The 25,668-nt window shown below is 42.4% G+C and overlaps 1 protein-coding gene across 1 annotated transcript in view; it reads right to left on the bottom strand.

Annotated features, from left to right (window-relative positions):
- Positions 1-25,668, bottom strand: part of FRAS1 (Fraser extracellular matrix complex subunit 1) — a 436,383-nt gene that overhangs the window by 261,466 nt on the left and 149,249 nt on the right. The window contains exons 3-7 of the mRNA XM_044304452.1: positions 24,648-24,755; positions 18,832-18,924; positions 9,059-9,218; positions 4,571-4,707; positions 3,834-3,917 (exon numbers count right to left, since the gene is read on the bottom strand). Coding sequence (XP_044160387.1) covers positions 3,834-3,917; positions 4,571-4,707; positions 9,059-9,218; positions 18,832-18,924; positions 24,648-24,755 — 582 coding nt within the window. The remainder of the gene's footprint in view (positions 1-3,833; positions 3,918-4,570; positions 4,708-9,058; positions 9,219-18,831; positions 18,925-24,647; positions 24,756-25,668) is intronic.

Here is a 25,668-nt window from a genome sequence, read left to right as displayed (position 1 = left end):
TCTAGTACAGAGGCTTCCAGCAGCCTCCTGTCACTGCCCCAGTACCTGACTATGTACATGTGCCCTATCACTGCCCATCACCCTGACTTATTATGCTTCAGCACTAAGTAAGTAGAAAGCTGAAGACTCAACCCATACTCACTTAGAGCTAAGAAGACTCTTTACACCCTATTTTCTAGAAACATCTTTAACTAATAACATACATTACAAAAATGTTCAACATCCCTGTCCCTAAACTATATTAAAAATAACTGAAATGACATTTACACAAGATTACCTATTGCCTACCATGACATGTTTTAGTAACTATTTGCATTCTCCAAGTAATGACAATTATGGAGCATCAATTCTTATAACTCTGTACTGTGCCATTCCTATATTATTCCTATTAAAGTCCATCAATGAATTGTAGCCATCTGCAATAAAGGTCTAACTGGGTGTTACCAGTTGGGGGCGTTTCCCTACACAGCCTGACACTATCCAATCAATGCTGCCACTGTCAGACTGTGCACACCACCAGCTGGTAGCACCCAGCTGGACCTTTATTGCAGACTTCTGGCAATTTATAAACCTTTAGAATGAATAATAGAGCAATGGCACAACATAGAATGATAAGTATAGATGCTCCAGAATCACTATTACATGAGGAATGGAAGACTGCTAGGAATCTGGCCGATCGTGAGAACAGGGGTCCCATGTCTCCCTATTTTAGTGGAGCCATGGTTATATGTGGCTCCTCCATGGCACTGCATTCAACTCTATGGCACTGATGAAGATAGCCAAGTACAGCACTCTGTAGATAGGGGATAAGTATTGTTCCAGTGAAAAACTCCCTTTAATTCCCCCTGTGATGGTGCTGCAGGTTTCTTGACAGGTGTCCCATTGGATAGGCACTTTGTTCTCTACATTTTGTCAACTGGATCCTTTAACAAGAAGATATTGTTTAAAGTGGAGCATCCCTTTAATCCAGTATACAGTAACTGCATTCAAATCCCTGAAAAAAGAAGGTCAAGCAATGCTAGAGGACAGCATTATTATTTATTTAGTAATATAAAAGGTATCATTCTTAAATGTTCCAGCAACATTATAAGCTGAGGTATCTGACAGCACAGTGCATATATAAGCCACCAATGCAAAACACGACTACATCAAGTATTTTCCATGAGGAGGAATTAGCGAGAAAAATGGCCTCTCAGCAAATTAGACCCAGGCCTTTGAAGAAGTAAGGGCACTATGACTACCACCACCCCCACCGCATTCCTATCTCTAGAACTGCAGCTTGCCAGGGATAACACGGCTTTTCAAAGGGCTATCCCACTTGGCTAACCTAAAAGCAGCAATATTTCTAGCCATTGTTTTTGTAAATTAAGGATGGCAGAACAGGACTGCTTTGTCCCAGTTCATGCATTTAATTGACTGATCAAACACACACAAACACAGAAGATGCCAAAGCTCAATTAAGGGCAGCACACATTCTCAAATGTCGCCTTTCAGGAAACAAATCTGTAAAAGTTTAATAGGAAGTTTTTTCTTTCTTCTTGGATGGAATATGCCTTTAAATTGGACTCCTTTAATATACAGTATATTTTCAGTACAGGGCAGGTTAACAACATGATTCATGTAATATATCAGAAGCAGGAAGAATGCTATTAGTGAAGCGAACGGCATCCAATAATACCATATACTGTACCAAAAGTAGGTTATAAATACTGTATAGGGAGTAATGAACACTTAGGTCTAAAGCTCTCCGAAGTTTTGGGGAGATTTATCATCCCACTACGAAAAAGATTAGGTTTTGTGACTTTTTAAATGCCATTATGACTAGATTTATGCGGCACAATTCTTCAAAAAGGGTATGTATCGAGAGGGGGGGGGGGGGGGGGGGGGTTGGAGTCATTGGCACCAGTATACTTATCATTTATGCCGGAAACTGGCAGAAATAATGACTGAAATGTGAAATGTACAACAGCTATGAGCTAGAGTAGACCTCAGTCTGCCGCACACACTACTGGACGAGGCACTTAAAGGAATTCTGTCACCACGATTCTGAACTCTTATCTACAGTAATACATGAATAGTACTGCAGAAAAGGAGTCCAGATTGTGATTTTTTTCATTTTCCTACTGCCGCCCATACCCACACCAGCGCATGTTCTCCCACTCCCAGCCTTCAAAGCTGTGCTGAAATGCACAGTCCAGACCGCTGTGCCATGCTAACACAATGGAGAGGACTGTGCATGGACAGCAGTCCTGACAATGCATTTCAGTGTAGCTTTAAATGCTGGCGGTGGGAGAACATGGCCCAGTAGGAAAATAAAAAATTGTGATCCAGACTCTTTATGTGCAGTGCTACTCTTATTACTGCAAATAATAGTTTGAGATCATGGCGACAGTCCCCCTTTAATTACCCTACCCTCCCTCTGTATATCCCTGCATTCTGTTGAAGATATTTATCCCCTATATAAAGGACAGGGAGTGCAGACATAGTATGTAATTGTATAAAGCGATTAGCTTCAGTTATATAAACCTGACTCACACTGCCTGTACAATCTGTGTGTGCTGACTCTCCAGTGTACTTATATGTGATGTAGCTTCATATTGGTCTCCCTGCCTCCTGCATGTAAGAGCTGACAGGAAAGTGAGATGACAGGGCAGAAAGGGGAGACTAGCTCAAGCTTCATCACATAGGAGAATAGAGCAGTGCAGAGGACACGCGCTCTTTCTGAAAAGCCAGGCATAATGGCAATGGGCATCGCAGTGCGCATGCCCCGGCCAAGGAAGTCAGAGCGCAGGCACGGAATCTCGCTGAGGGGGAGAGAAAACAGATGGGCGGACAGAGGAAGAGGCTGGGAGGGGATAAGAGCCGAAGAGGCAGAGCTGCCTGGGCACCAACGTGGTGGACGCCGCCCCGGGGCACTTACGAGCCCTAATTTACATATGCATCAAGTTAGTTTTTGGCCGTTTTACAAGTCCACAAAAGCATATAAAGGTACAGTTTTAATCATCTGTGTTGCAGCTACAGCGCTATGGGAACTGTTAAAAAGGGGTAAATGTGCTGACAGACTCCCTTTAATAATGGCCTTCCCAACAGTCAGCTGCTCGTTCCGTGGAGGTGAAGTTCTGCATTTACATCCTTCATTATAAGGACGAGGGATCACTATTGCGATCACTCATCCCCATACAGCTGCATTGTTTCTGGGCAGCAGATCGCTGTTTAGACAGCACGATCTGCTGCCCAGCAACGATAATTGCTGTGCCTGCATGAATGACAGGATCACAACGATGTACGACCGTTTCGTTTGTTCATCAGGTGATCGGCGGCACGTTTAGGTGGGCAGATTGTCGGGAACAAGCGCTCGCAGCAACGTTCATTCACGATAAATCCATGTAAATCCACCTTTTGTTGTGGATCCACAGATAATCCACAGTGAAATCAACAATGGTATGCAGATTTTATTTTGGCTTCCCATTTGAAGTCAATTTGGAAGATTGGCAAAAAATCCATGATCCAGATCAAAGCAAGGCAGAAATTAACTTGCTGAAGACTTCAAATTCTGCACTGCAGGACAGTTTATAGATTTAGCAACACGTGGATGAGATTTGCCTTGTTCTGTGTTCTGCTGTAAATTTCTCTGGTCGAAATCCGCAGCATGTTCGCCTCATGTGAATTTACCCACATTTTGCTGCCTCTGGTTTTGTACTATTCTAGATAATGTTGCAGTTCTGTGTAGACACAGATTGTGTCAGCCAATTATGACATTTTTCTATATTACTACAGTAAAAAATATCAGTAAAAATATAGGGAGATACCTATAATGAAACGAAAAGAATTACCTCGTAGGTCTTTCCAGATACAGTACATGACTTTGGAAGGCACTCAGGACAACACTTTCCAGGAACGACAGCCAACATTTCATCCTAAAAATATAATTATGTTGTATATTTACCTGTCAGTTACAAAAAGGAAAGAAATGCAGACAAAAAAAAACACTTTTTTCCCGACTGACTGTCAGGCTTGTGTGGACAAGTTTGGAGTGACACAATTCCTTTACTATACACACTGTGGGAGGTACAGCAAATTCTTAACCTCTCGTTACCCACTGTACCAAGACGCCCAACACATAGGTCTCAGACTATATAACGCAATTATCCCTAGGAGGATTCAGTATACACCATTATCCTCTAATTGATATTCACCGGCAGAATGGCAGCGGTAAGTATAATGTAGTTGAGTTCAACTCTGAAGGACCTTGAGTATCCTTTGAATTTAATGTGTGCTATGCAATGCTTTGCTTTCAATGAAGTGGCAAAAAAACTGAGCAATGACATGACATCAGCGGTTTGTGGGAGATCCCAAAAGAGAGATGATCTCTACAAACTGGTAAAACTTTCTGCATTTAAAGGAAAGCTCCATTTGATCGACGGAGGAACTGTTTTACGGGTCATGAACCAGCTGCCAAGCCATACCCTGAGGTGCTCATCACTGTAAACATGGGGATGTGTATTAGGCTTGAAGACTGAATTGTACAGCCAATGATTGCTCAACAGTCCATCCTCCCCAGACTTCTTACCTTATCGCATAGCAAGGGAAGACAATCAGCTACTAGGCACTGCTTCACCCCATTCTTGCAGGTACATCTTGAACACTGTCCCAACTTCCATTCCTCTCCATCCTTTAGCATAAGGCCACCATCAAGAGAGCAGGACTCTATAACATGTAAAAAGATAATATGCATCTTATAAAGTCAAGGAGGGTTGTCAATGACACCATGTCGTGAACATACAAAGGCAAATAAAACAGTACGGTTCTGCTTAATGTCAGTCGCACACACTGTGAAGGTTACATCTCAAAATGTCTCTTCAATAGGTGTCTCAACAAGTGTACTACATTTCTGCCCACCTCAAGCCATAGCAGTTCAGTTCTGGGCACCAGTCCATAGAAAGGACGCACTAAAGCTGGAAAAAGTACAGGGGAGAGCGACTGAACTGATAAGGGGCATGGAGGGTCTTAGTTATGAAGAAAGATTAAAAGAAATGAATTTATTTAGTCTTGACAAGAGATGTAAAATGCCCTCAAAAGACAAGGGGGCACTGAATTCGACTAGAGAGGAAAAAGTTCAGTCTCCGGAAGCGTCAAAGCTTCTTTACTGTAAGAACTGTGAATCTGTGGAATAGACTTCCTGAGGACGTGGTCACAACAGGAACAGTGGACAGTTTTAAAAAGGATTTAGATAAATTCTTAAAAGTAAACAACATTAATGCTTATGAAAACCTGTAGAAATCGGAGTCTCATTTCCTTCTGGGATTCGCGTCCCCACCTATCCCTTGGTTGAACCTGATGGACTTATGTCTTTTTTCAACTGTATTAACTATGTAGCGATGTAAGGAAAAAAAATAAACCATGAGCTGTCAGCTTATAGTGATGTAACCCAGATGTAAGGACATTGTTTAGAACCTCTCATTCAATGCCAGTCAAGCATTCAGGTATATTCACAGGACTAGACACACTTTCCACTACCACTCTTGGCAGTAATTTTATGACATCACAAAACTTTATTTAAAGGGAATCCATCATCACCTTTATGCTTCCTTTTCTGAGTGTAGCATAATTTAAGTATTGTCTCTGTTATGTGTGTCTACAATGCACTTCCTGTGAACTTTATCAGTTACTAGGTGAGACGCCGGCTTCATGCTGTGAGGAAGAAGCCCTCTGGACACTACCGCCACTCACTATCACACGGAGAAAGCTGTCCATCAGCGCTGAAAGGGCAAGGGTGGGTGGGGCTAGCCGTGTTTGACTTGTTGGTCCTATTACTCTATTTTCCTCCATACTATTTGGCTTGCAAAGAAGTAGCCATAGATTGTTTTATGTGAGCATCTGGTACAGGGAATTCAACTATATGCCACAAATAATCTACAAAAAAAAAGAGAAAACAGAATACCTAGAAGAAGATAAAAGTTAAAAAGCCTACTTTCCAACATGGCAGTGCTAGAGGGTGTTACATATAGTGATCAAAATTCCAAGATCCTTATTGTACATGTAGATACTCCATAAACTTTTTTTGGGCTTGCATCACTGTTTTTTTTTTGTTTGTTTTTTGTCTGACCCCACTGGATTTAATCTTATTTTTTCCAGGGCTGTTGATTGGCTATTGTTGTAGTGCTCACTAGTCCTCACTAGTCCTGCAGTGCAGTTAAAGGGGTTCTTCAGGATTTACATATTGATGACCTTTCCTTAGGATAGGTCAGCCCTCTTCCTAGGCCATGTGATGTCACATACATAGGTCACATGGCCTAGTCACAGCTCAGCCCCATTCAAATCACAACTGCTATACAGTGCACAGCTCTGTACTTAGTAAACTCAAGGGGGGATGGCCTCATCAAACAAAATGGTCATTCACCAGATGATTGGTTGTTTAATCTAATATATATGGCCAGCGTCACTGGACTAGTTTTTGCTTTATTTTCCATCAGTGAGTAATTAAGGACCACTCAAGCCAGGTACACCATACTGTAATGAAGTTTTCATTAGAAGCACTAGAAATAATGCATGTTAAGCCTCATCCATTTAATACTGTGCTTTCTCATTGATAGCTAATGCCAGTAAATGGCATAACACTAAGTGTACTTAATTGGATTTAAGGTCTCATCTGAACAATAGGGCTTTTTCCTCTGTCACTAATTAGTGCTGTCAGTGTAAACGGGCGACAAGAACGGATAAGTGAGGTGAGAAAACAGATTAAGAAAAATAAAACATTTCAATTAGGCCTCATGCACACGACCGTTGTGTGTTTTGCGGTCTGCAAATTGCAGATCCACAAAACACGGATGGATTCCGTGTGCGTTCCGCAATTTGCGGAACGGCGTGGACAGCCATTAAAAAAAAAACTGAAAAGAATAGGACAGGTTATATATAGTCTTTTTGCGGACCACGGAACGGAGCAATGAAGTGAATGGGTCCGCATCCAAGCTGCAAATACTGCGGCTCGGATGCGGACCAAAACAACGGTCGTGTGCATGAGGCCATAGTGTCTGGACAGACAGAGATATGAGCCACATATAACAATGTCAATAAGACTCCACAGACACCGCTACAGCTGGCCGGTTACCAGCAGGTGAAATATATGAAACATGCAGTTTACAGATTGTATTGAAAGAAATGATAGGATTATCTCATTTGTTTATGAGTAAGTATCTAAACTGTGTGATACAATCACCTAAAAAGGGTGTTAGCAGAATGTTAAATGGTGGAAAAGTACCCTAGGGAAGGTTTTGCATCTTGCAAGGCTCAGTTTTATCTTATTACAGCATGCAGTTCTACACATCAATATCCAGCAATGACACAGAAGCTCACTCATCAGCTATATCCTAGGTACAATGTACACCAGAAGCAAAACATTTACGAACATAAAAAGCACAAAGCGTTAGTTATGTTGGCTACTTTGGACGGGCATGGGCACGGCTCCACTCACCCTATGTCCGTTGCATGTCCAGCTCTCTGGCTGTGGGCCAAGGCGCTGGTGTCCTGTGTGTCTATTAGGAATATTCTTCATTGAAACTTACCTCATTCTGCAGTATTGAAAGGGTTAAACCAGGGCTCGACAAATCCCAGGCGACAGGTCGATCAGGAATTTTGTCCTGGCGCTTGGGTATTTGTCAGCCCGTTTTCAAAGGTGCACAGGTGACGGGTGCAGAGCGCCGGAGGGGTGCCCATTCTGTCCGGAGGCAGCAGGAGTGGAGATGAGCGCCTCCATTGTGGAAGCGCTCATCTCCATATTCATCTGTATCGCCGTCCTCAGGACAGCGATACAGATGAATGGTGCAGTAAGGGGGCACTATGGGGGCCCTATATACTGGCACAATATGGGGGGCGGGCACTATGGAGAAGAGGGGAAGAACTATGGGGCCCTATATACTGGCACAATATGGGTGGCACTATGAAGAGGTGAAGCACTATGAGGGCCCTATATACTGGCACAATATGGGGGGGCACTATGGAGAAGAGGGGGAGCACTATGGGAGCCCTATATACTGGAACATTATGGGGGCACTATGGGGAAGAGGGGAAGGAGCACTATGGGGGCCTTATGTACTGGCATGCATCATTGGCGGGCTCTATGGAGAAGTGGGGGGGAGCACTATGGGGGCATCTACTGGGAGCTTTATGACACGGCTCCGCCTGGCTCCTAGATTCCAAGGAAATTTGTCAAGCCCTGGGTTAAACCCTCCTTTGGGTAGGTGTGAATCTGCTAGACTGTTTCTAATGTGTTAATTAGCTTCTGCCATATATGCTGTGAAGTTTGTAGCATTCTCTGCCTGAGCAATAGATTTACTAGCTTGCTAGATCCTTTGAAAGTGTGTTATAATCTGCTTGTTTGCCCTTGTACTGACTTATGCTTGATTCCCATATTCTGACTCGCCACTTGACCTAAGCCTGATTACCTTCCAGACCCTGTTCTGCCTACCCTGACCTTTGTTTGTTTTTTATGGATTCGCACAAACTCTGCCTTTCCTGACCTTAGACTGTTACTGACTTTGTGCTTTGCCTCATCCCTGTCAACCACACCGGGACGACTTCAAAACATAGCGGTCTGGTGGCTCTCCTACAGCAAAGTCCATATCTCTTTTTAGGGGTTAAAGGGTGAATACCATGGGACTGCCCAAATTTAATTTGAAAACTTTCCCAAAGTCAAAGCAAAGCATTTGGTACCACACCCACTGCCTGTACAATCTCTGGATATAGCTAAAACAATTAGGGTATATTCACATGGGTTTTGCTTTGAGTGGAAAAATCCAGTGCAGGTTCTATGGCAGAAATCGGAGGGAGACGCTTTTTCCATTGTTGTTTCGGGTTTCCAGCCCAGATCTCGAGCACTGCACACGCATGGAGGTGAGCTGGTCCAATATCTTTTTTGTTTTTAGGACAGTGTAGCATGCGAGGATATAGCACACGCCTATACGATACTAGATTATCATCCAATGAAGCAGCAGCAGAATGGATATTGGACATTATATAATGATGGAGCACATACATTAATAATAAATCATGTCACACTCACCTCCTGTCCCCACGCATGCTGGACAGCATTCCCCAGGAGCTACAGCCTCGATCTCTCCTGCTCTGCAGCTCGTCCTGTGGCAGGGCTTAGAGGCACAGGTTACCTTTCCATGCACGCACCTGCACAGAATGCATTTCGAGGGAGTCCACTGTGTACCATGCTGTAATTACAAAATTAGATTTCTCTTTGTTACTTTGATGATTAAAACACAATCCTCGAAATCCCAAAATATTATTGTCTTTCCAGCACTAGTAATAATAATAATAATATATTATCTATATATAAAATCTCACTTAAAAAACATCCACACAGCCCAGCAAACAAACTTTTTAGGCATACTCCTCTGTAGCCTAGTCATATTTGCATTGCACAGTGGTCTGACTAAAGTGGTTTATGGGGTAGTCATAAAAACATACACATACTAAACGTTTCTAACATGGCAGAAATACATTTCTATAAACTTTAGGAGCCACTTAGACTGCAGATACCAGTTGGATTATTTTTTAGTTGCTTGTTAAGGATTATAGCCTTCCACTTGATACAGGTAGGTCCATTCACTAGCCAAGAATATCCTAAAAATATCCTTGGAAAAGTCAGACTATAGGAAGAAGAATGAAACAATTTGGGGCCCATGGCGTCCCATCAAACACTACCTTGAGGTGTTGAATACTGCTTTGATTTGTGACGAGCTCTCAGGCAGGATGGGGGATAAGTAAGGGTGGAGGTGGATGTTTTGTTGCCCCCATGCAGACCACGTCTATATCTATGAGATAACTTCTGTACCATGTCATTGTACTTTTCATTCTTCCTTGAAACTTTTCACCATGAAATATATTTCACTTGTTCCAGGGGAGAAGGGGTGGGGAGCAACGCTGTGTATTGTACTGCGCTTATTGAAGGAAAACATGTTGATCTGTGCTCCTAATGAAAAAGGGATCCGATTTTTAAAAAGTACCATGTAAAAAAGTGGTAAAAAGTCACTCAGAGAGAGGATGTGATCTGTGTCCTAGATCTCAAGCTTTTGTTAACAACGTGTGCCATGTTAACCACTGATTAACGCTATTTGCTTGTGTCAAAGTTACGTTTATGCATTGTTCTCTGTATGACCATAGATGTGACTGTTAATCTGAAATCTTGCGCATGCGCTGGCGTAATGGAGCGGTCATCCTGGCTCTGAGATCCTCGCTGCACCTGTGACATGGCACTACCACTAGCGCATGCGTCAATCTCACTGGGAGGGGGTGTGGCAATGGGGAGATGGAGACGTGAAGTGATGCTCTGAGGGGCTAGGCCAGCCTCATGGTGCTCTGAACAAAGCTAAGAATTTCTCTGCATTGGAAATACCAAAGGGTTCGTTTTAGTCATCATAATCAACCCTACCAGGCAGTATTCCTAGTTTAATAGGGATAATCATGGTGACAGATGCTCTTTAAATTACATTTTTTTATTTTTATTATTATTATTATAAACAGTTGTTAAAAAAAAGGCAATCCGAAGCATGGGGTAGTATTGCTCCATTGTTATTAACAGTAGCCTTTCTCTTCCAGCACAATTTGCGCGTTATGCTTCTGTCGCAAGAGAGAAGGTTACATTTTCAGTCACCTTACCCTTTCATTAAATTGGATACACTTTCCCTGACAGTAGGATTAATGGCCTTTGTGCTACGCCTTCCGAAAGCTGCAGCATAGAGACGTTAACAGCATGAGGATGCCATTCACAGCAGAGATTAGGGTTGTCGCCATGACCTGTGTGACAACCTCAACAGTGCAGAGCCAGGTTCCCAGCCTCACAGCCTCTAGGGCAAAAATATTCATCTGAAGGTAGGTCATGTGGAAATTATAACCCTAACCTGTAATGATCCAGTCTGTGGGTCTCGTAAACAGGGATGCCTGTGTAGTCTTCCAAAAAGTTCATCATCATTAAAATGAAAACAGAATAATGACGAGGCCATCAGGAACATTAAGGTCATTGTTATTGGTTTTATGACTTGGTTTTCTATGGATAGACGTCAACTATGGATAGACGTCAACAGGACTTGAATATCAGAAATGAACATATGTACTCACATTCTAACTCTAAATGGCAATTACTGGGACTGCATCTATGGAGGGATCATTTAATGTGTTTACAGACAGGGCTGTGGTCTGAATACATCATTACACAACATAGTACATTAACCAATGCAGCTAATCCCAGCAGCACACGGAGCAACGTTTGACAGGATCTACTCTGTAAACCCCATTTCTTCATCCAGCCCTCGCTCCTATTGTTTGAATTGTTGATTTAGTTACTCTGCAATGTCTGACTTTGACTGTACATGTACCCTCTGATCATAAAGTGCTGTGCAATCGAAATCAAGATTATTATTACTGCAGTATTATGCTATTTGCATTCAAGTTAACAAAACTGTACAATTAAAGAGGACCCCAACATATTACAAGAATGAGAGTACCATATCCTCTATGGGCAGAAACTTGATGGTCACAAATTCCCACAGACACAACAAAATTTTGTGGAAAGCATTCCCAGAAAAGTGGAGGCTGTTATGGCCTCAAAAGGGGGCCCAATTCCATAATAACCCCAATGGTTTTGGAATATAATATGCAACAACTCAAGTATATGTGGTAGTCAGGTGTCCATATATTATTGCCATTTAGTGTATATAAGGGGTTTCCCAAGATTTTGTAAAAGTTGTCAGAGACTGCTGCAGCCAATCACTGGCCTCAGCGGTCACATGTTCATGAGTGGCATGTGAATGATGAAGCCAGTGAACAATTAACAGTACGTGACCAGATTGCATCTGCAGTGCACAATGGGCGGGACATTTAAAGGGCACCTGTCAGCATGATCAACACTATTAAACCAGGCATACAGCCTGGTAGGGTTGATCATGCTGATAAAAATGATGACTATCCATTGCCCCTTTGCTGAAAAAAACTGCAAATTTATTCATATGCAGTGGAGCACCAATATGCCGGCCAGAGCCCTTGGAGCACCAGTTTGCTACACCTCTTCAAGTTCTGTCCCTCCCCCCTTCCTCTAGATTGACAGGGCTAGACATCTCCTCGTCTCCTTGCGCCTGTGTTATGTCTCCTGGTCTTTGCGTTTGCACAATGGCCCTGCTGCCGCTCTCTAAGCAGCGCAGATTCCAAATGAGCTAATGCCAAGACCAAGAGACATAGTACATGTGCAAGAAGACAGGGCTTGATGCTTGCTCATTTGGAATCTGTGCTGCTTGTAGTGTTATTTTTAAGTCTTAAATAATTACCTTTTTTAATTTTATATTTAGTAGCAGTAGCAGCATGCTGCGGTACTGCAGCGTTAGATTAGGCAGGTATATATAGGGGTATACGAGTGCTAGCGTCTGTTACATTTGTATTATTTTTCAGTATCTATTAAGCTGGACAACCTCATGAAATTTCAGGATGTAAAATTATGATCATCTTAAAATGAAAAATTTAAACAACGGAATATGTCTTCAACTAAATTATCACAGTCATCCATTGTTAAAATGATACAATAAAATTTGTATTTTTTTCACTAGTAGCAAGGTAAAGGATACTTTCACACTGCCGTTTTTGGCTTTCCGTTCAGGGCTCTCACAAGCGGTCCAAAACGGATCCGTTTTGCCCTAATGCATTCTGAATGGAAAAGGATCCGTTCAGAATGCATCAGTTTGCCTCCGTTCCGTCTCCATTCTGCTTTGCAGGCGGACACCAAAACGCTGCCTGCAGCTTTCTGGTGTCTGTCTGACGAAACTGAGCCAAACGGATCCGTCCTTACACACAATGTAAGTCAATGGGGACGGATCCGTTTTCTATCACACAATATGGCACAATAGAAAACTGATCCGTCCTCCATTGACTTTCAATGGTGTTCAAGACGGATCCGTTTTGGCTATGTTAAAGATAATAAAAAACGGATCCGTTCTGAACGGATGCAGACGGTTGTATTATCTGAACGGATCCGTCTGTGCAGATCTATGACGGATCTGCACCAAACGCGAGTGTGAAAGTAGCCTTAAATGTGCGTTCTTACTATGCTATGTCCAGCAAGTAACTGCTTCACAGGCGTCATGTACAGAAGAGCAGCCCATATATTGCACTGTTAGCTAATCTGTCATTCCAATGACAATTACAGATGCCGGGAAGCGTGTCTCTTCTAATGTTTCCACTGCGTGCAATCTAGTCCAGCAATGTGCACTGTCTCATCCTATGTTCTTCACCTGCCTGAGGCTCCTATGTATAATGCACAACTCCTGCTATTACAACTGATTCAAGTATCTCACAATTACTCATCCTGAGCAAATAACAAATTGCTAATAGATGTTGGTCTTTTCGATAGATAACATGAATCAAAAGAGAAAAACAGCATGTAACAAACTGCAAGCATAAACGACATATTATCATTACATAGGTTACAACTGTAGATTTGGCTCAGCAAACTTCAGCAACTATAAGGCCAACTCCACACTTGACTTCTCACGTAATTACTTGAAAGCAGCAGCTAAAAGTTCTATCCTGCTGACCTTTCTACAAAGTGCGTGCAGTGCTATAATATAACAAAAGACGTAATAATAACCTTACCCCATTGCTGCTCCTGTTCTGACCCATCCTGGTCGCATCAATTAGTAAAGTTACTAGTTATTTCATCAATAAGGTTATTAGCAAAATTATCAGTTACGGTACTCCATTTGTTATTTTATAATATTTGGTAAAAAAAAAATCATTAAAATCTTTTATTAAATTGCTATAAGAAACAGTATGTGTACGTTTTACGAAGTGGTCCACAAGCCCTAGTGAAGAAATCGCAAGTTCAATATTTCCCTAATGAATCTTGCAATAAAGGCTAAAGGGCCATGATAGTATACAAATTTAGACGTCTCCGCCTGAAGACTACCACCAAAAGTTGTGGTCATGGCTTTTTCCACATAACTACAGTGCCACATGGTGCCTCTTGACAACACTAATATGACTTCATGGAAAAGCATCTCATTAATGATCTATCAAAAATGATGACAGACGCATTTAAAAACAGGGGTCATGATGCTAAAGTGAACAAGGCCAACATCAGTATACAGCAAATTACTGCTAAAAACGGTACAGGCACAGATTTATCAGTAAAAGACCATATATTATGCTCATTATAAATATTTGTACAATAATGTTTTTATGGAAATGTCTCCATTTCATGTCACTTCCAGTAATACAGACTACACTGAGCTCTTCTAAGGCTACTTTCACACTAGCGTTCGTCGGTCCGCTCGTGAGCTCCGTTTGAAGGAGCTCACGAGCGGACCCGAACGCCTCCGTCCAGCCCTGATGCAGTCTGAATGGAGCGGATCCGCTCAGACTGCATCAGTCTGGCGGCGTTCAGCCTCCGCTCCGCTCGCCTCCGCACGGCCAGGCGGACAGCCGAACGCTGCTTGCAGCGTTCAGCTGTCCGCCTGGCCGTGCGGAGGCGTGCGGATCCGTCCAGACTTACAATGTAAGTCAATGGGAACGGATCCGCTTGAAGATGACACCATATGGCTCAATCTTCAAGCGGATCCGTCCCCCATTGACTTTACATTGAAAGTCTGAACGGATCCGCTCAGGCTACTTGCGCACTTGCGAAATTTTTCTAAGTTATTAATGCAGACGGATCCGTACTGAACGGAGCCTCCGTCTGCATTAATATGATCGGATCCGTTCAGAACAAGTGTGAAAGTAGCATTAGAAAAACAAATTCTGTCATTAGACACTCAAAAGTATATTTTAGAACAGGGAAGCCCAACCTGTGGCCCCTCCAGTTGTTGCAAAACTACAATTCCCAGCATGCCTGGACAGCCTACAGCTATAAGGGCATGCTGGGAGTTGTAGTTTTGCAACAGCTGGAGGGCCGCAGGTTGAGCATCCCTGTTTTAGGAAATAGAGACTATATGGCTGGCATTATGCATAGTTTTTGCAGCATTCTCCCGAATTTTGCAGTGCTGCTTTACAAACATTTTGTGTGCTGTTATTTCAATTAAAACAAAAATTGCAACTAGAAAATGAAAACAAACAATCGCCCAAGATAACACATGCTCTCCGACTAAAAAAGACATGAACTATATGTTCTCATGCAATCTAGATTCAAATTATTCCTTCGCAGATCTAAATCACTCCACTACTATAGCGGCAACAAAGCTAACAAATCCTTAGCTAACCGGATCAAAACAAGATCTGCCAAATCCAGAATCTCTCATCATCAACCCACAAGATATAGCAAATTAATTTGCTAATTATTACACTAAACTATACAATCTAAACAAAGCCACTCAAACATTACCAGTAAATGGCATTGTGATTTAAACCAGGTATTTCAAGATGACCAATGGAAGGCAGCCCTTAACAAAACTCTGCAGATGTACCTCACAGGAAAATATTTTACAGATGGTACCTCACCCCTTCCCGATTGTGCAATTTGTGTTGGAGATGTGGGAAGAAAGAAGGCACCTTCATCCATATGTGGTGGGAATGCAGTCCCATAAAGAGTGTTTGGAGTCAGGTTTTCCAAATGCTAACCAATCTATGCCAATTCCCATTCACCCCGGATCCAGCCCTAGCCATATTATCATTAGATAAATTTACCTTTCTACATGCTACCATTATATCTCACGTGTGTATAGCAGATGAGACACAAAATTGCCTCATCATGGAAACTCAAACTCCTATACATATCTCCACTATTATTAAAACGGTTAACGAACAGTGTTGGTATTGAGAAGATGTCTGCCTCGGCATTCAATAAACACAGAGTTAGGTGGGAAATCTGGACTTCATCCACATTTTACTCACCAACTTTTTAAGTGCTCCTATACGATCTAAGTATCTTAAAGGGTTATTCCCATCACAATGATCACTGTTAAATCTGTTAATGATTTGACAGTGATCATTTTTGTAAATACATTTTATTACCCAATTCCCACCCTTTTTGAGAAAATAAGTCCCCTTTTATCTGATTGTTGTCTTTCGTCTCCCCTGGTTACGGCCACCTCTCACCTGTCGAATCCTGTGGCCGCGCTTGCGCAGAAGACTGAAGGTTATCTCCCGGCCGGGCCGCGCAATGACCTGAAAGCGCACGACCCGCGCATGCACCATGATGACTTCTTCCTGGCCAGTATAGTACAGAGCCGCGAATGCGCACGCCGGCTCATTACTATACAGGCTAGGAATAAGTAAAAATGGCGCATGCGCAGCGGCGTGCGCGTTAAAGACAGCACGCAGCCTGGCCCGGGAGAAGACATCAATCAAGCTGATGGAGCCCGCCCAGCCGAATCCAGGAAGTGAACGTCGCGCTCGCCGCAGGTAAGTATTTAATGTGTACTGATATATATAGCGATGTATTTTCAATGCGTATACGTTACTACAAATATTGTATTTTGATGATACTAAGCCCTTACTCCTTTCATCTACCACATAAAAGATCTGACTCTCGATAACTGCCTTGTGATATAACAGAATATAACTACATACTTGATGTTATGATATATCTCTCAAGTTACTTTGTTATTATTGTTTCTCTTACATTATAAATAACTTGTAAACTGCTGCCATATCCGGTACCATTTTCCGACCTAATGTAAGTAACTGAAAAAATATGGCACACCAATAAAAATTATGTTTAAAAAAAAATATATAAAAATATATAATTGCATAATGCTGTGGCTATAGGATTCTTTTCCCATTTGCTGGTGTCTTGAATCCCTATCTATCCTTTTGTCTTTAATCCCTATCCATCCATTTGTCTTTTGCCCATGCTTGCCTTTTTATGGTGTTTTTATTTTGTTTACTATGGCTTTTAAAAAAAAAAGATCTAAAAAGGATTGACAGGAGAGGGGGGTACATACTATCCTATTTTAAAATGCAAGGCTTGCAAAAAAAATAACCTCACAAAACAAGAAATGCATGCATTGGAACACACCACACCACAAAAATGACACAAAACATCTCAACAAACGCCATAAAAAAAGCAAGTCAAACCAACTTGATGAGTGAAGGAGGCCTTAAAGGGGTTGTTTACCCGTAGTAAGGACCATTTCTACAGACCGCCGCCCAAATGTTGCCGGATCCCCAATAGTAAGCATACTTACCTTATCCCCACCACTGGGATCCGGCTCCATTGCTTCCCCTCAGCCTCCACAGGTCTCGCGTGCCCCCACATTAACATCCGGTTTGACACGGGTCAGCTAATGACTGGTCTCAGCAGTGGTGTGTCAAACATGCGTCATGTCATTGGGTCACGTGATGCATGGGTGACATATAATTGTTGTGGTCAGCCATTGGCTGCAGTGACCAAGTGACTTGCGTCAAACCAATGTTGACACAGGAAGACCTGAGGCACTCGAGGGGGGAGTAAGGGACTCAGAACCCAGCAGCGGGGATCAGGTATGATTACAACCGCAGGCGTGGCCATGCTGGGGAGTCTGCCGAAAAGATCCCCAAAGGGGAACAACCCACTTCAGTAGTATCAGGGTACATTGACATGCAACAGATTAGTTGCAGAAATATCTGGCACAGTCCTATTCATTTGAATAGGGCTTGCAGAAATCTGTGTGCTTGCCACAAAACCAACCGCATTCAGATGCATGGAATGCATTTTACTTAACGGAAATCCCTTCAACAAATCTACCGTGTGTGAATACATCCATACACAATGCCTGCCACCCCCTTCAAAACACCCCTTGAATGTTAAACCTGTCATCAACGTTATGCTGCCCATACTAACGACAGAATAAAGTAGAGACAGGTGAGTTGATTCCATCAGTCTGTCATTTATAAGATAAAAGTAAGAGGTTGCCGAGAACCAGCATCACAATCATTGCAGACTGGGCCTGGAAAAGAGTCCGGCCACCTGAGAAGAGTCCTGGTTATTCATGGATTCCTGCTCTCCTGCTGATGACTGACAGTCTTCTACCTAGTTTTCTCCCTTTCTCTCTAGGAGACAACTGTCAATCATCATCAGGTGGGCAGGAGAGCAGGAGATTATGTATAACCAGGACTCTTCTCAGGTAGATTGGACTCTTTTCTAGGCCTGGGCTGCAATGATTATGATGCTGGTTCTCAGTAACCACTTACTATAATGAGTGACACATCGCTGAAATCAGCATTTCTATCACTAATTTATACTGCACTTAGTGAGGTCACCATAAAGTTGATGACAGGTTCCCTTTAAGCATGAAATTGGCACACAAGTCTTAGGCCATTTTATACACAACGATCATCTCATTTTCTGAAGCATGGGAAATTTACAGCTCATTGTAGCCCTGCAAGTTAAGCCTCATTCACACGTCAGTGTTCGGTCAGTGATTTTGAGCCAAAACCAGGTGCAGCTCTAAACACAGAACAGGAGCAGATCTTTCCCTTATACCTTATGGCTGTGGAGGCTCCACTTCTGGTTTTGGCTCACTATCACTGACCAAAACACTGACGCGTGAATGAGGCTTTATTATCAGGACACTTCAATAAAAAAATGAAATATTTCCAAAAAGAATATTAAGGGATAGAAGGGAATCAATACTTTCCTAACATACTGTATATTATATATAAAGGTGTTCCAAAGGTAGATATTCACATATTGCAATGCTACAAAACTGTACAAAGGAAGGTAAAATCAGGGTACATAATAAGCCCACGGTCGTGCTAGAAATATACTTGCTACTATATTTAGAGAGGAGTATAAAACAATATTCAGTGTGTGAGAGTACCAGGTACAAATATTTGCTAAAGAAAAAAGATAAAAAGAATACTTACGGCATGTTCCTTCCCTTCATGTCGGCAAAAGCCTTCTGATCTTGAAGCACATTCAGGGCAGCACTTATTAGGATCTACTCGAAAAAGTTCTCCCTAAATAATAAATAACCAGCTATGAGCTTTACATTACTTGCACTAGCCAAAGAAACTTTAAAAAGTAACCTTACTGCTACGGAAAGGCTCAGATGACATGCAATATTGAAAAGTTCCAGCGCTGTAATGATGTAAAGTACAAAGAAAATAGAACACACTGTTCAAACACCATACGATATCTGTGAACTGGGGAATTATAAATGAACCATTTTAACAGGACATCCCTCTAGGTCTACCCCACTTTGAGGCTGCAATCCACATTGGCTCCTATGCTCTAAGGAACCCAAGTTGCCCTCTGCGATGAAACAAGCAGCTGTGCTATAAATGGACTTTTAGGAGGTGTAGTCATCTCATACTAAATGCATAGGCCAGAAGTATTTAAATGGACCCTTCCATTTTATGTACATATATCCTACAAAGAAGCAATTGCATACAGTGCAAGCAATTGTACTGTGGTCATATAGGGAGGTCTAGTTATAGTGAAGGATCCTGTAGCTAAAGGCGCATTTACACACGACGAGCAGCAGCAGATTGTCAGGAAGGAAGCGCCCCTTCCCGCCACTCAGCTGCTCCTTCAGTGGAGGTGAAGCACTGCGTTTACTTGGAGCGATCACCTCCACAGTATAAGAACAAGGGACCGATATTGAGATCGCTTGTCCTCATACAGCTGCATTGTTTCTAGGTGGCAGAACACTGTTTAGACCGCACAATCTGCTGCCCAGAAATGATAATTTAGGTGCCTGCACGACCGACAGTTTCATCCGATGAACGTTTCGCTCGTTCTTTGGGTGATCTGCTGTAACATTAGATGGGCAATTTTGTCGGGAATGAGGGTTCACAGGAACGTTCATTCACAAAAATCTGCCCCATTATCTTGCCATCTGAATCGACCTTTAGTGTTCCTGCAGGACCCATAAACTATGCGACTGGATCTTAAGTAAAATTCCGCCTTGGTGACAAATTTTCAGCAATTTTCAGGAGGAGGGAATGCTTGCATTAGAGCTCTAATGCACTATAGTGCTATTATTGATATGATGTACTGTACATACACAGATTTCTGACATATCTGATCAATCTTAGATGATGAAATTGGTCTGAGTTGGCCATTTATACTTGCAGACATTTTCTTAGGAACGAACTACCGGTAATTCTCATAATCTGTAGAAAGGCAACTGAGCAGCAGCACTACTGGTATCCAGCTCAGTGGTCATATCCAAAGGCTTTCTTGGCGGTGCTCCCAGCTTCAGGCTTAATTCACAACAAAGCTGCAGCACCCCATAGGTGATCTTTTATTCACCCAGCACAGCAGCGTCTCAACTCCTTAAGGGTCTTCTATGTAACTGTGCAGGCTGAATAAAAGATCACCTATTCTTTGCTAAGGCTACTTTCACACTAGCGTTGTTTTAATCCGGCGTTCAATTCCGACACCGGAACTGCCCGCCGGATCCGGAAAAACGTGTGAAAACGGATTACATTTGAATCCTGATCAGGATTTCGATCACAATGGAAAAATGCATTGGAAAAAACGGATCCGCCATTTATGGACTTTAACTTTTTTTTCACATTTTTCGGGTTTAACATGCAAAAGCCGGATCCGTTTTGACTGAACACACGGGGCCGGATCCGGCGTTAATGCAAGTCAATGGGAAAAAAGCCTGATCAGGCGTTCAGTCAAAGTGTTCAGGCTTTTTGGCCGGAGGTAAAAATACTGCATGCTACGTTTTTCTGAAAAGCCTGATCAGTCAAAAAGACTGAACAGAAGACATCCTGATGCATCCTGAAGGACTGACTCTCCATTCAGAATGCATTAGGATAAAACTGATCAGTTCTTTTCCGGATTTGAGCCTCTAGGACGGAACTCAGCGCCGGAAAAGAAAAACGCTAGTGTGAAAGTACCCTAAGACATGATGCAGCTTTCTTGTGACTTTGTTTTCATCTACCTCTTCGGTTATGTTCGTCTTTCAGATACTGTTTTAAATACTTCAATCATTGTGATTGGCAGATCAGTTTTCTGGCCAACGGGAAAGATTTCAATTAGATCAACTGCTTATTTAGGATGCCTCTACACAGTGTGCTGGGCCAGGCCGCAGCACTGTGCTGGCTTATACCTGTACTTGCAACTTAAAGGCTATGTACACTTTTGGGGGCAATTTGTATATATTTTTTGCATTGTACTTATTTTGAGCTAAAAATATATTTTTTCAATTGGTCTTTATAAAAAATATGGAATCCTTTTTCGTGTACATAGCTGAGAAGGTCTACTAACTGTCTATGGATTTTCTCTCTTTTCCGTTATCTGGGGAGCAGACGGACTCCTTAGCTCAGTTCTTATCTTACTGATAAAAATGTGGATTAAATAAGTGTTTATGACCTCTTAATAGTGTAGAGATAACGGTTATTAGATATTAGATGACCGGTGTAACGTTACATTATCCTAGTTCGTGAGATTTCTCTACCTCCTAACTTCCTGTCGCACCGGAAATGACGTGTGGAGGCATTCCTTCCTCCACATGCGCAAAAGGACAGTTTAGGGAAAATCTCACTGAGGAGTTCGAAGTAGGGAAATAATACGGCCCATTGCGCAAGCGCGGATAACTCCTGAAAATCCATCCGATCTCTGCGCCTGCTCCAGAATAGCGCCAGCAAAGGGTTAGCAGCGATTGCGAAATGGATATTTATACTACCCTCGGCGCTTGTGCACTTGGACGTAATTTTTCCCTACCCCCACACGGCGCAGATCAGATGGATTTTCAGGCGTTATCCACGGTTGCGCAATGGGCCGTAATATTTCCCTACTTCGGCCCTCTGGCGCATGCGCAGTGCCCCGGTGTGCTGCTGAACTCCTCAGTGAGATTTTCCCTAAACTGTCCTTTTGCGCATGCGCAGATCATGAACACTAAGGAACACCTCCACACGTCATTTCCGGTGCGACAGGAAGTTAGGAGTTAGGGAAATCTCACGAAGTAGGGTAATGTAACGTTACACCGGCACAAAGTGAAAGTACCAGTCACACAGTTAGAAAAACAGATAACCCTTTGTGACAGAGTGGCTGAATATTTTTTAATAAAGACCAATAAAAAAAATATGATTTTTAGCCAGAAATGAGTAAAATACAGTCAAACAAAAATTGACTCCAAAGGTGTACATAACATTTAAACCAGGAATCTGCTGCTCAGAAAAAATGATTCTCTAGGGCAGCGGTTCTCAACCTAGGGGTCGCGACCCCTTTGGGGGTCGATCGGCCCTTTCCGGGGGGTCGCCTGAGGCTTCCTATTGTGGGTCGCCCGCACAACGGCAGCGGCCCCTTATCCTCACGCACAGGAAGTGATGTCCTATCACTGCCTGTGCTTGAAGGAGCCTGACGTCTGGATGGGTAAGTCGGGCCGCCTGTCTGCTGAGGTCCGAGTTTTTTCGTTAATGACACCGCCGCTGAGCACCACTGCCACCAATGATTTAATTGAGCCTGGCTGAGCCTGGCTAATTTTATTTTAATTATTTGGCTGAGCAAGGCTTAATTTATTTGGGGGGACATGAAGCACCGCTGATTTATTTATTTGGGGGACCCTGAGCACCATTGATTTATTTATTTGGGGGACCCTGAGCACCATTGATTTATTTATTTGGGGGGGACCTGAAGCACCGCTGATTTATTTATTTGGGGGACCCTGAGCACCATTGATTTATTTATTTGGGGGACCCTGAGCACCATTGATTTATTTATTTGGGGGAAACCTGATGCACCACTGATTTATTTATTTGGGGGTACCCTGAGCACCGCTGATTTATTTATTTGGGGGAGACCTGAAGCCCCGCTGATTTATTTATTTGGGAGACCCTGAGCACTTCTGATTTATTTATTTGGGGGGGGGGGGGGGGGGGGGGACTTGAAGCACCACTGATTTATTTATTTGAGGGGTACCCTGAGCACCACTGATTTTTTTTATTTATTTTTTTTGGGGGGGGGGGGGGGGTACTGTGAGCACCACTGAGTTATTTATTTGAGGGGTACTGTGCGCACCACTGAGTTATTTATTTGAGGGGTACTGTGCGCACCACCGATTTATTTTTTAGGGGGTATTTGTTGTTTATTATTTATTTTAAAGTTATTTATTTGGTTTACAAATATTTTGTATTTATGCTAAAGTTCTGTGGTTATGAATGAATACTTGTGTATTTGAATTAACATTTGGTGTATTGGTGTCTGTGCGTGTTTTTGGTGGGTCAAAAAGATATTTACATTACAATTCATAACAGTAGCAAAATTAGTTATGACGTAGCAAGGAAAAAAATGTAATGGTTGGGGGTCACCACAACATGAAGAACTGTATTAAGGGGTCACGGCTTTAGAAAGGTTGAGAACCACTGCTCTAGGGGGATGAATGACTGCAGTAACCATACAGAGGTGCTGATTGCTGCAGCTCTCATGTCAACATGACGAGCAGGTAATTATCAGGAACCTTTGGTTTATTCTCAACAATTGACTGCTGAGTTGGCCTGTGTAATTTGGGAATGTAAATTGATACTGGCCTCATTGGACAGAAATGAGTCAGATATCTGTCCGTATAAAAGCACCCCAGCTCCTGCAGGGACAATTCTGATAGATTTTTATATTCCTCCCTCAGCGTCTCTCACCGTGGAGATAGGGAGAGTTTAGGTCAGAGCCAAAAACCTGCAGTCAAGATTTAGATAGAGCCTTTTTCTTCCTTTCTTACTACCTACAAGTTTCTCTACACTTAGGTTCACTGGGGTGGATGATCTGGGGATAACCGTAATACATAAAGCAAGCAAAGTAGCTAGGTGTTATTGTGAACCATCAGGCCTGGATATGCAAAGCAAGTGGCAGCCTTCTCCAATGCACCATTGTCAACCAATGGGGGGTATCTTCTAGAATGTCTCTAGCTTCCAAGGCTTAAAGGAATGCCCTTGTTGTGGTTCACAGGACGTTCTCCTGAAGAGGACAGTCCACTACTAAATTACCTGGCAATTAATTTATAGCTTGAATGGGTCTCAGCTTGTAGTGTACCTGCCTCTACAGAGTCTTCAGAGCTGTGCTAGTACCAAGAATAGGACCCCCACCAATCTGATATTGATGACCTATCCTTCTAATCATCAATATCAGATCAGCCCGAGTCCGACTCCTGGTACCCTTACTGATCAGCAAGTAAAAGAGGTCACAGTGCTTGTACACAGCTTGCCTGCACACCATCTCTGGAGAATTTTAATGGTGTGTTCTCCTGATACAATAGGACAAATTTTAAATGTGATATAATAAAAGTATAAGTTTTAATAATCAGTCAGTGAGGAATAAGGGCCACAGATGGTCCTAGAGACCCTTGAAAATTTTCGGTAACTACATCTTCCGCTCCTGTTCACTTGAATGGGAGAGGATGGTGTAATTACACTGCACGGTCACTACAAAGGAGACAGTGTGTAGGTACATTTTGAACAGGATGCAGTGCTCAACCAGCTGATCGTGGGGGTGCTTAAAGTCAAACCCCCGCTGATGTGATATCGATAACTTATTCTGAGGATATGTCATCAATATTCTGACGCTGCACATTCCCTTAAGTGCTGTCAAACCCCTTCAATCCCTCTTTATTTTCACATTCACTCACATGGATTTTGATGGAAAATAAACTGTTTGCATGAAAAACTCAAAGATGAACAAAACATGAGGGCTTAAAATAAAGAAAATAAGTGTTGCCTGAAAAACATGTCAATACCTTTGTAAAATCACATTGAGGGTCTCTGCAAAGGGTCTTTTCACACACCACAATATTGTCATGACAGGCACAATCTTGACAGGATTCAGGCTTCCATTCAGTACTGTTCTGTAATAAAAAAAATATTGTATAATGTTATTGTTTTGCGTGTACATTGCATATATTTAAAGCAGGCGAGGAACGGGGCAATTATCTGGGTTGAGAATGCTCATTCCCAATAATTTCCCCAGTCTAAACGTGTCACCCGTGGTCTGACAAACAAGCAAAATGCTCACCTGTCAGTGATGATTTCTTATGTGCCACATAAAATCACAGTTTGCCGGGATGTGCAGCCAGCGGACAATGAATATGTATGGGAAACAGCAATCACAATGGAGATCATTCATCTGGAGTCATAGGAGTAACTCCACCATATTTTGACTCGATTTGTTTTAATAAATGAGGTCCAATGATGACTAATAAAAAAGTTGATAAACAAGTATACTTTTTTTTATAAGAGGGGGAGGGGCACTAGATTATTATTTTTTTGAAGTGCTGCTTATTTTTCTCCAGAAATAGCACCACCTGCATCAGGACTTACAACTCATTCCTGCTCAAGCAAATATGGCTGTACCCATGGATAAAATGGAGCACTATTTCCAGTAAAAAAAAAAAAGATAATTTTTTTCTGATCTTATATGCATTGTAACACATTGCGATTAATAAAATATGACAGACGTGTATCTGTGGAACAGAAAAATTCAGTAGTAAAAATAACCAGTGCTTCTCTGTGCTGTAAATACCAGGTCCCTATCCTGTACTGTCCTCCTGTTTAAAGGCTCCCAGGATTCCTTGTTCTAAGCCTATGATAATGAAGAATGGATTCCTGCCAGGAAAGCCTAGAATGATAGAGGCATTATTTCAAATGAAGCTTCTGCCTGCGGCCTGGCTGCAACCTGAACTACATATTTTACCTCAAGATCGATAAACATTGGTGCTCAAGTGCTTTATGTATATTGAGCGCGCTGTAACATCAATGTGC

This window comes from Bufo gargarizans, chromosome 1 (assembly GCF_014858855.1).
Source record: "Bufo gargarizans isolate SCDJY-AF-19 chromosome 1, ASM1485885v1, whole genome shotgun sequence".
Classification (NCBI taxonomy): domain Eukaryota; kingdom Metazoa; phylum Chordata; class Amphibia; order Anura; family Bufonidae; genus Bufo; species Bufo gargarizans.
Note: the sequence above shows the minus strand (reverse complement) of the source record. Positions and strands in the feature narration are given on the sequence as shown.